Below are 12,372 nucleotides of genomic sequence, written 5' to 3' on the forward strand. Positions count from 1 at the left end.
TGATTATAAGTAAATGGTCTCTTGGGTTTAAAACAGAAGAAAATGAGCTTTCACCCTTAAGGCATTCGCTATTGATAATACAGACACCCAAGTGCCAGCTCCCCAGTACTTTTTACACTGATTTTTATGTTAAGTCATTTTGACTGTAAGCACTGAGAGTAAGAAAAATCGTGTTTCATAAAAACGTATGTGATTGGATTGGACAGGAAGTGGTGGCTTTCAAGGCTAAGGTTGCATATGCTGTTGATGATTGGTTAGAGCAGAGATGAAGAGCAGTAGGTTCTCCAGTTCTGTTAAGCATTGTCTTCTGTCCTTCCTATGTATTCCAGCATGATTATTATTATTATTATATATGTAACAGACACCTTTGTCCATAATGAATGTTATGTTAGTAGTGTAATGTTGCGTGTCATCCAGTTTTACTGGGCTTAGCTACAATAGTCCCCTCTCCTGAGTGGTCCCTAACCACTGTGTCACACTGTCATCCTTAAAGCCACATGCAGCAATGGCTCCATCCGCACTGGGCTGGTGGAAGAGTTGAGCTGGGTGTTTTTATACATGAAAAACAATGGCGATGAGTGAAGATATTCAGGAACATCGGACGTGTCCTCAGAGGTGGGACCGAGATGACACCAGTGGATAATATAGTTTCATCAGAAATGCTGTGGGACACAGAGGAAATGGAGGGAGGCTTTCTGCATGATTACATGGTTGAGGTCAGATTGCTGTAAATGTCAATTGCCGCACTGAATGCGAGAGACTAAATGTTACAGCGAAGGTCACAGGAAATACCCTAAAGGAATGCATCTGTTTCTCCGAATAATTCGGGTGACCAGTTGGCAGCTTGTGTATAGGAATACCTGTGGGTCTTATGTGATGAGAAACAGGAGGGGCTCATTAAACAACACAAACGTTCCATGTTTTTAATGAAAGAAGAAAAATCAAAGATCCTTTAAAATGTCACATTATATCACTGGTGGCGCTAAGTGAGAATTTTTTAAATTTGGCTTTTTAGTTTTTGTTTGGGGTTTTATTCATAGTGGGTATAAATGCAAATGCAAAAAGATGGCTAAATAGAGGCTCTGTTGCAAGAGCGCCTGTCCTTCAAAACGCTGTCAATTTACAGTTTTACCCTGTTAAATTACAATTCCAATGTTAAATTTTAACATTAATATTTTTTATGAATGTAAAGTAAATGTGACATTTTCCACATTTATTTTGTGTTTTTTTGGCATTGAGCCCCAGGGAAAGTGTATAGTTGCAAGCACAAATGTTCCCAGAGTCTCGTTTTCCCTTTGAAGTAGCTGTACTGTTGAACACTGCTTGGAATATTTAGGAAACTGCCTTTTAGGGGCTAAGGCCGTGGTGACTGGGATAAGAGTCAGATGGAGAGGAAAGGATTTCAGAGGTCAGCTAGCATGCAGCATTAATGCTGTGTGATTTCTGCTTTGCACATTGGACAGAGCTGTTGAACATTTTGAGTGCTACAAAGGTGGACTACCCTGAACAGCCTGAGATGCATCCATTACAGTAAGCCTGTTTTCCATGTTGATATCCAAGCACTTTAGATGGATATGCATAGTGATAGCGGCCTTTTACCAAGGGAAAGCAATTGAATAAATGCTCACTTTCCTGAGGCACTGTCAGAAACCACAAAACAAGTTGAGAGTAAGTGATGGCCTGCCAGGCAGCTCTTAATGCTGCGAAGGCTCATTGTTATGTTTCTGAATGAAATGGCCAGTCACTGGGTCCTCAACTACACCAGCCCTCATAAAACACTGACATCAGCAATAACTACTCCAGCCCTGAGCTGCATGTGCCCTTGCGCCCTCACAACCAACAACCCACAACGCATATGCACACCCATGCAGACACACACACACACACACACACACACACACACACACACGCACACACACACACACACGCTTTGAGTCTGATGCATCTTTAAATCATTCAACAAATAGAAGAAACAGAACCATAAGAAATTCTCCCTGTCAAAATGTGTTATAGCTGTACTGCTGTGCCGTCCTCTCTTCACGAGTAAAGGAACATGTTTTTTCAGTAGCTTTAAAAATGAAAAAGAAACCACCTTTGATCATCATGTAAGCATAAGGCAGGTTTGAAACTTTTATTTATTTAATTTTTTCCCAAAGTTTGCACTTGTCGGCATCGCTGTGCAAAAAAGATGACCTTCACAGTCCTCTAGGTCCGGTTGAGTGCTGTGCAGCAGGCCTGTCCTGCCCATCCTCACATTCCCCAGCAGTATCTGTGAAAACTCACACATGTGAACAGGCCTTGCTGTAACACTACTTTAGCATCCTTTAGCAGTGCTCTATATAGAAGCTGAGTACTGAGTACTAGTTAGTTGTGATAAATGGCTTATATGTGATATATGAGCAATGTACAGTGAGCACAAACATTCATTACAGTCTTGCATGTTGGTGTTCTTTTTCTACATCTGATGTAATTATGCTGATGTTTCTTAAAGGATTTGATTAAATCTGGTACTATACAGTTCCAGGACTGATTTCCAAAAGTCTGTAATGTCATGTATCCTTTCATACAGTATAATATAACGCAATAAAATACACTGTATGAGTATATTCAATTGTACTATTTTTTCAAAACTGACATTTATTTTATGTGTTATGTATTTTATTTTTCATATTTGTAAACTAATCTAATGGGAAAAGAGAGTGAACTATGTGTGTGCTTTCTTCATACAAGAACATCAATCCATTTTACATTGTTAGAGCACATATTATTGTTATCTGACTACTGTTAATTCCATTTCCTGACAGACAAGTGCAAACATTGTAATATGTTTCAGCCTCCTTTAGTCAGTATACAAATGATTTGACTTTTATTTAAGCTTACAGTTGTTAGCTGATTGGCTTCCATTCACAAAATAAGGTATAGGTGCCTACGCAACATAATGAGTCAGCAGTCTTCATTCTGATTGGTAAAAAGTGACAATACAAATGACTATAATTTTATACAGCTATTCAAGTAGCTATTATACAGCAACTTTCTGTATATGCTTACATACACATTTACGGATGTATACATACTGAGGGAGTGTTGGTGGTTTAAGTGATATTGTCTCTGGATCCACTACATTGACAGAAAGCTGCAGGAAGTAGCCATGTACTCTATCTCAAATGTGACCCCCAGTTGCCTCAGTTACAATGCTGTGATCATCATCCCCACCAGTCAGATTTATCCTGCAGTGTTTGTCCACTCATTATAACATTTTTTATCTAATAATAATATATAATAACATTATAACATCTGTGCCTGACCATCACAATTCGCCATTCTCTCACACACATCATGTCCAATTGCTGATGACCTACAGAGGCATCTTTTAAGGCATTGGACACACCCAACCAGCGTAGTGTGGTCTTGGAATGGCCCAATGAAACTCGTAAACTGGAGTTATCAGTAGCATGTTGTGGCCTACATTTGGGACGTTTTTTGGTACCTCATTTATTTGTTTAGCATATGGCTTTATCCAGGGTGACTTTCACAAAGTAGTGTAGTTTTTTCTATTTCCCTCTTATCCAGGCAGACCTTTACTGAAGCTACTCAGGTTCAGTATCTTGCCCAAGGGCAGTGCATCATAGGGGAATGAAGCCTTTAGCCTTTGGGGAAATAAGCCGAGTTCATTAACCTCCAGGACACATAGTTGAGGGATCAGCACTGTGAGACATGCCTTAAACAGCCTCTGCACTAGGTCCCCCAGCATCAGCCAGGCTTTGAGGACCAGTGGTGAGCTGTTACATTAGGCAATGCAATGTCCAAAAAAAAAAATCAGGGCTCAGTCTGATTGTGTCCAACACCATCTCACCCTGTCCAGGCTGGGTGCAGACCTTGTTCACAGCATATTGGGCCCTCCCATCACAGTTCCCCTGCAGACAAGAGGAATCCTCTTCCATCCCATTGGCTGTGGTTTCTATCCAAAGAGAGAGACCCAGAATGCACCCCAAGGGAACCTGTATTTACATGCATTGGACTGTAAGGGAGGGGACAAAGGTGAAATCTTTTCCAACAAAGAGACGCAAAGACAAATCCCTGCATTCTGGATTCATTGTCATCCCCCCCTTTAGGACACTGTGGAAGCAAGCCACAGAGATGACCTCAGTGCTGCTGAACGAAAAGAAATACTGTGTCTTTAAGCAAGGCTCATGTCTGATGAAAACGCACAGTTCTAAGGGCGCTCTGATCTTGTGTTTTAGTAAAATAGAACTCTACGCCTGACTGACAGCTCTGATCTGAAGCGTTTAAGTGTAAGTTTTGATCTCTGTGCCTTTGATTAAAACTAATGAGCTCATTTAATTCAAAATGGGAATCTCTGATAAGAGAAATAAGGTTGATGTGATTGGATTAGAGGGGCGAATTAAACTCTCAGAGCTGAAGTTTGTGCTTATACAGTGTATTAAAAAGCAGTTGGCGTATTCTGCTGTGTTAGATGATGAGAAAAATTTCATAGTAATTCATATTTAATCAGAAGAAATGAAATGACTAAATATAACATGGCTCTGCCTTTCCCAGGAGTGATAAAGGACTAGTTAGATTTTAAATGACATTTAATTCATGTCCTCAGAAACAAAAAAAAGAGGCTCCATGAAAGCAAACGACAGCAGTGCTTTCCTCAACAGCCACCCACCCCCACCAAACCACGCAGATGCACACACACACACAGACACGCACACACTCCCATCCCCCTTGTCTGAAAGCATTGTTTCCACCTCCAAACCAAAGTCACTGCAGCCTTGTTACATGCAGAGCAGCAGAAAACGGGATTTTCCAGGTGTCCTGTTAGTAATCCCTTTCCAGTTTAATCTCCAGGCCCTGCCAACAGCTCTTCGTCTTCACTGAGCACTGGCCCCTAGAAGCACAACCAGCCCCCCACCAGGCAAACAAAAAGCACAAACACTGGATTGGGAAAGCAACAGCGTTATTATTTTTAAAATATGGGACAAGTAAATATTGGTTGATGCTGTCGTACCGACTCCATACTTGATATGTATGTAATAGATGGTGTGTGTTTTACTGGTCTTCATTTTGAATAGGTGGTTGAGAAAAAGGATCAACTCCATAGTGAACCATGAACTAATTCTCTCATCTTTGAAGTGGCAATATCACTGAGGAATCCTATTGCTTATCTAAACAATTAAATTAACTCTGCCCACATTTACTGCTTATCTCTATACATCCTTATCCTTATTGGTCAGCCACTTCACCACTTGTTTTCAGTTAAAAATGTACCAAACTGAATTTTAAACAGAATTAACGTAAGAAAATTATTGAAACCCTTATTCAAACAAATATCTTATTATGGCCCCAAAAATAAGAAGTTTACTTCCAACCTCTGCAGCTTGAAAGTTTTCAGCTCTTTGCAAGTCATACAAAGCAGAGCATGTTTATCAGAGAACATTATTAAAACATCGTCAAACTTTTATTGGCATCATGTATTTTATTGAGTTCCTCTTTTCCATTAGACAATTACCTGGAGATGATAGAAACTCAATGAGAAGTTATTACTGCTTTTGTAACCGGACATGTTTTTAATATCGCGCCCATCTCTAGGGCTTTCTCCACGTGGGCGTATTGGGAAAGTAATGGAAAGTAATTGGATTTCTGTTTGCCATCCACAGTGGAGTCCAACAGTCCCAGCCTGCTGGCTCCTGACAACGCTCTGGAGCGTTCATTCTTCATCCGCATGAAGTCCACGCTGACCAAGAGGGGCGTTCACATCAAGTCATCTGGGTACAAGGTAGGGCCTCCAGCGTGTGCCCATGCCCATGCATGTTAACGCTCAGCATCCCTGAACGTCTGCCTGCTAACTTCCACAACAATTCACTGCCTTTTCTCTCTGCTAGGTGCACAACATGCTAAATGAGTCAGCTGCTAATTTACCTTTTGTCTTTGTTCATGATTTGTCGCTTAAACAAAACAGTCAGTATTGGATATTGGATAGCATTGGATAGAAAAAAACAAAATATGATATATATATACACACACACACTCTATCTCTTTCAAGGTTATCTTTTATATCATTAAATCATTAGAAATATGTTAAGAATTATTTATACAGTTGTATTATGGTTTTCTAGAATTTCAGCACTTCTGGAATTTTATGCATTTGTTTTGGTTAAAATGTGCCATTGCAGTGACAGGGTGACACGCTTTTGGTGTGTATATTGCACATTGTGTGGTTTCAGATCAGTGTCTCTGACCCAGTCCATATGTTATAGATATCCGTTTGCCATAAATTATGAAATATATACAGTACCATTCAAAGTTTGGACACATCAATTAAGATAATAGGGAACATGCAACATTTTGATCTGCTTAAGTCTTGAATTTCTTTCCAAAATGTGTTGACTGGTATACAACAAAATCAGACATTTGAGTATAGTCACTTAAGCATCATAACAACAAGTGTATAATCAGGTTGTTAATGGAAATGAATGCTATTCTGCTATTGAGAAGTGGAGAATAACATGTACAGTACCAGTCAAAAGTTTAGACACACCTTCCTTAATTCATTTTTACTATTTTCTACATTTTAGGGTAATAGTAAAGACATCAAAACTATGGAATAACGCAACTGAAATTATGGAGTGACCAAAAGTGTTAAACAAATGAAAACTATTTTATATTTTAGATTCTTCAAAGTAGCAAAACATTTTTTAATTAAAAATTTTTTGGAAAGAAGTTCATACATAGGCATCAATTTCACTGTTTATATTTGTCTAAGAAACAAATTTCAAGCATTTATGCATACATATAAAAATGTCTTTGAATGCATGTTTCCCATTACCTTAATCAGGTGTGTCCAAGCCTTTGACTGGTACTTTATATATTTCGTAATTTTTTTTTTCCTGACACTGGCGCAGCGAGCATGAGAAACTACACAGAAGTTACAGATAAAAAATGGCAACATTTTTGACCATTGTGATACTCATAGGACAAACTATTTCTACAGACACTTTGACATAGACTGTTGCATGGCATTTATATTCCAAACACCCCCCACCCCCACACCCCCACACACACACCCCTGTATGTGCCTCAGAAACTGGCCACAATTTTGACTTTCTATGTCTCCTTGCTGACAGATTGCATTTATCTCCAAAAGAGAACAAGAAGCTGTGGAGAGTGGGTAAAACTATGGCAGACCTGCGAGCACCATGTTTGAGCAAGTGGGAGAGCTAAACATCTCCACTGTCTTTGTTTTACCTCCTCCGCTTTATCTGCAACATCTACGCGGACATATATTTCATGCAAATAAACATGAAGCAGGAGAGCTCCAGCTCCCCAGCATAAATATTCACACGCACAGGCGTGCATACATTACTGGCCAGACAAGGACACCTCTTATTACATTTATTTTAAATAAAGTCAACACTTGTGCTGTTACATAATCCAGCAGTATAAATATTGCATATTGTATGCCAGTATTAGCCAGCCCGATGTCAGCCAGGACCCCTAGCCCTGCGCGCATCATGGCTGCTTATATCCATTCCACTCTGGAGGTCAAATCAAAGAGAATCCTTCTCCGAGCTTAAAGCCATCTTTTTTAAACAGATCTCAGCCCCATCTCATTTAATGCACTCATGTAAAGGTTCTCCATCATTATTTGTGCTGTATCACATTTCAAAAGCACTCCCGAGAATCCGGCGAAATGATGAATCTGATTTCTTATGTATACCTCTTCTATATTCACCGGTGGGGGGAGTGGGAGCATTGTGTGCTGAACCATGAATTATAAAAATTGATCCCTTTGTTATGTTGGCTTGTATTAAATTGAGATATGCTATTCATCTGCCTGGTGCTGCTGCCGTGGTGAACCCTTGCCGTGTCAGTTTGCATTTAGCTGCTAGAGCATATTAATGTTTTGCCAGAGCTTATGATGTTCTTGCCAAGAGCACTCCTGCAGCAATTTGAGGCCAACTTTCTCTTTGTGGCAATTACTTCAAAAAGTTGTATTTTTTAACTAACTTTTAATGCCTGTAGCTTTGGGCTTCTGGGGGGGTTATTTCCATTTTGTGTTTCTCCCCCCTATATATTTGAATGTGTATTTATTTAAAAGAGCTGTTTTATTTTCATTTGTGGCTGCAGAGCAGGCCTGTGTTTTGCTTGCTTCACCATGCTCTGGAGTACGGCTGTATTTACACATTGCAGCTTATGGGATTTTTGGCCAGTAATTAGACATCTTCTTTTCCCCTTTCAAGTGCTGTGTGATGTCTTATTAAAGCATCTACTGGCAGCAGACTTGTCAAGTGTGTCTATGCCTGTCATTCTTCTATTACGGTTTGATAGACAGCTCATTATAACTCCAACTCCTTACTGGATTGACAGCTTGGACCTCTATTCAACACCAGATAGACAACACTGCAACTCCAGTAAAACACAAAAGATGACACTAACCTTGACTAAGCACTGAATAGTCAGTGCTAATTCTTGTTCTGCACTGAGTAGGAAACATTAACTACTACTCTGCACACAATTGGTAACTTATACTCAATGCTAGATAGATTGCTTTGCTTTGCATTTTGTTCCACTCTCTTCACTTTCAGTCTTTTTATGCTTTGGTTTGTCACCGTGTTTACAAAAGGCATATCAGCCATGCAACTGCATGCCAAAACTTAACGATAGGACTACATTCTTAAACTCAAAATGATTCCTTGTCTGAGTATACCAATTTAATTCATGACAGTCAGAAATGGCAGCATTGCGTTCATCATCAGTCTTTGCTGTATCACATCCTCCTAAAGTAAGATTACAGCCCTTCCCTGTTTTCATGGAGAACCTGTCAGATAAACAAAGAAGACATGGCTGTGATTTAAAAAATCACCAGACAGTGTCATAAAAGATATCTGGCCCCAGTCCTGCTATTTTTTTCCACCACTCTTGAAACCAATTGAATATTTTAGGTTTATTTACGGAATGCACAACAAATCAACACTACATATGAAATTATCATAAACATAATAAGATTGATAATTCTATGATGTGCTGCATAACAGTTTTGAGTGAAATTCAAAGAAAACAGTCATTACAATATTGTAATGTAACAAGTGACTTTTATTTAAATTATCATTTATTTCAATAAACAGAAACTTGCACACAGGGATCCAGCGCATGGGGCTCCCCAGTGGCTCAGTCAGAAAGGTGCAGGTCTCAACCGCAGACCTTACGGTACAGGCTCGAAACTGGTCATATTGTCTGTCATGGACGATGTCTGCTTCAGAACAAGGGGACTTCGTTCCACTAGGGATGGGGGTAGGTGGGTCACTTTACCACACTTCTCTCGACACCTACAACTTGTCTGGTGCCTACAAGTTGCCTGCACAACATCAGCAGAGTAGTACCTGTCCTTCTACTAGTAGCCACTTCATTGTAGTGCGCTGTGGAACAAGTAGTCACTTCGGCTGCGAATGTATTGCAGGATTGTAGGAATGTATTATGACCTCACCTTGCACTGCCCAGGAAATCCAGAGGTTGCCATTGTGAGACAAGCCTAAAGTGGTACAAATGGTGGTCACTAAAATAGTTGGGTGAAAAAGAAAGAGAGGAGAATACAGAACCAACATGCACCAGCTCAGTTCTTTTGGCCCCAAGTTCATAGCTGCTGGTCAGGTGCTTCTTTGATTAAATATTTTCTGTAAGAAGATACAACATTGCCATTGAAAGACTGTTACATTAAACATAGTTTGTAAAATGAAACCATTCTGTTGATGCTTCTCTCTCTGAGACATGGCTTGTGCACTAGAGCCAAGCGTTAAGTCTTCAGGATTAGGAAAAGAGGGATAATAACCATTCAACAGAGAAGAAACGGTTGGGAGTCGCTATGATACAGAAATGGAGCGCTTTGAATTGAAAATAAGACATTATGCAATCCGCCCGATAGGAAAACCATTTTCTACTCGGGCTCCCTTCCTGGCGGAGCCATTGTACTGTGTCAAAGCTCCGATGGCTTTGCGAGCTCAGACGTCTCCTGGATGTGGTGTTAATTTCATTGTATACCATCTCTTACTAACTAACATTCAGAGCCAGTCAGGCACATCCTCAGTTCCATAAACCAGGGATGATATTTCTTTCCTGGTGGTGAAGGAGACGCATCAAACAAAGTCTCCGATGGCTTGAGCTTTGACGGAGTTTAGAGAGTCCGATCTGTTTATATAAATGATAATAATAGCATGCTTCCTCTCAGGGGCCTGCCATTGAAAGGGCAGTGTCAGTAGTTGAGAGGCAGGGAAAGTTTGCTTTCGGAGCACTGCGTATGGAAATTCCCAGTTGGCTTCTCAGAGTGATTAAAATGGATGGTTCTAAAAGTACAGTGTGCATATCAAGTCAATTCCTCCTCCAGGCAAAATGGAGCTACAAAGACTTTAAAGCTTTGCAAAACTTTAAGGCTAGAAAAGGCAATTATGTCCTTCTCTCCTTTCCTACTGTATATCACTCTAGTGGAAAACACATTATTTAACCTCACCTCTTTTTTAGATTTTTCTTCAGATTTTTTTTGGTAATTTAATTGTATCGGACATTTTTTATACATGTTAACAAAATTAATATCTATTAATAAACCATTTGGCAGTATGTTAAGGCATCATGACCTCTCTAATTTTAAGATACATATACTGAGTATGAAAATAATCATACCACCTCAAATACACATGTGTTTTTGGGGAATATAAAAAATATCTACTACAGATATTGAATAAATGTTTGAGTCAATCTGATTAATTGATTATTACAAGACGATCATTCAATAATATACTCAGATGTCTATTACATGGCCACTATATTACTTTGTTTTTCAGAGGGGTTGTAGATCACATTTGATGAAGTAATTTGACTGTGTCAAAATCAAGAAAAAAGAAAGAAGCCAACATGGTCCACTCAAGATAACCATAAGTTCATCAGTCTGTTACAGACTTCACTATTGAGTGGCCTGTTACTGTAAAACCTGATATTATAGCCAACCACAGTCCATCAGTGGCAGGCTGCAATCTGTGAGACAAGTCACAAGACTGAGATGTCATTATGATCCATCCTCGGGATGGGTTTCAGAAGAAACACTGGTCTGCACATTAGCAGTCACCGATTGGCCAGATTGGCCACACAGGAGCCCAGTCCCCACCAGTGTTCACAGACACAAAAGAATAAGATGTCATAAACCCCTCAGCTGGACACCTTGTCAAATCCTCTCTTGGTGATGAATCAAAGTTTTTATAGACCAAAATAATGGACACCAGTCAGTGTGGTGACTTGCAGAATGATACTCTAATCATTGTGCACAATACACCAATCACTGGAAATGTTCGAATATGAAGGCCTGGGCTTAAAATGTCAGGTCCCTATAGAACTCACCTTATTGAGATTGATGGCAGTTGATGGGGGGGGGGGGGGGGGGGGGGGGGGGGGGGGGGGGGGGGGCTTGCTGCCTTTCCAGCAGGCTCTCCCTGGTCTAGCATTGTTTCATGTCATGAAGGCATGCTTGCTTCATGAGAATGGGACTCTCATGTTATGGATGCCCTTCACTTCAGGTGTCTGTCCCACTAAAAATTTGTGGGATGAACTAGGACTACATGAACTGCTATATGGGACCTTGGTATACGCTTATCCAGGCTTTACTGGATGAATAAGACAGAATCCCAAAAGACCCAAAGACAGCTTCTGAAGCCTCGGACCAACAGCACAGACCTGTCAGTGATTTCAAACCAAGATGTGTGTTCAATAAACAGCTCAATTAAACCCAGCTAATTAAGAACTCAGTTGAAAACTGACCTTTGTCATGTCGATTCATTAAAATGTCAGCACACCCGTTACAGAAGTTATTTTTTATTTATTTTTTTATTTCCTTGGCTTTGTGAATTCTGAGTGTTTCCTGAACCCCCCCCCCAGGTCATCCACATTACGGGAAGGCTTCGCATCCGGATGGCCCTGACTCACAGCCGATCAGTACCCAACCAGATCATGGGAATGGTGGTGGTTGCCCATGCCCTCCCCCCGCCCACAATCAATGAGGTCCGCATTGATTGCCAGATGTTTGTAACAAGGGTTAATATGGACCTGAACATCGTCTACTGTGAGAACAGGTAGGATGCCTCGTTTACAGCACTGGTAGAAGTGACACAGTTTTAAATCTAAGCCTATTTTTAGCTCTGCAAAATTAAAGGTTTTATCACTACATGCCAAAAGGGTTATGAAAAATTGCATGAATACATTTCTAATTGCATTCTCTTCATTTTTAGCACAGTTCCCCTTTATCCAGAACAGTGTAAATTATGTACTCTTTGTATATTGCTGGACTCATTGTGAACAGAGTGATAGTGACAATGAGTCTATACATGA

The 12,372-nt window shown here is 40.1% G+C and overlaps 1 protein-coding gene across 1 annotated transcript in view; it reads left to right on the top strand.

Annotated features, from left to right (window-relative positions):
* Positions 1-12,372, top strand: part of LOC118787344 (neuronal PAS domain-containing protein 3) — a 272,979-nt gene that overhangs the window by 250,892 nt on the left and 9,715 nt on the right. Inside the window, 2 exon segments of the mRNA XM_036542873.1 lie at positions 5,664-5,782; positions 11,923-12,116. Coding sequence (XP_036398766.1) covers positions 5,664-5,782; positions 11,923-12,116 — 313 coding nt within the window.

This window comes from Megalops cyprinoides, chromosome 12, assembly GCF_013368585.1.
Source record: "Megalops cyprinoides isolate fMegCyp1 chromosome 12, fMegCyp1.pri, whole genome shotgun sequence".
Taxonomy (NCBI): Eukaryota; Metazoa; Chordata; class Actinopteri; order Elopiformes; family Megalopidae; genus Megalops; species Megalops cyprinoides.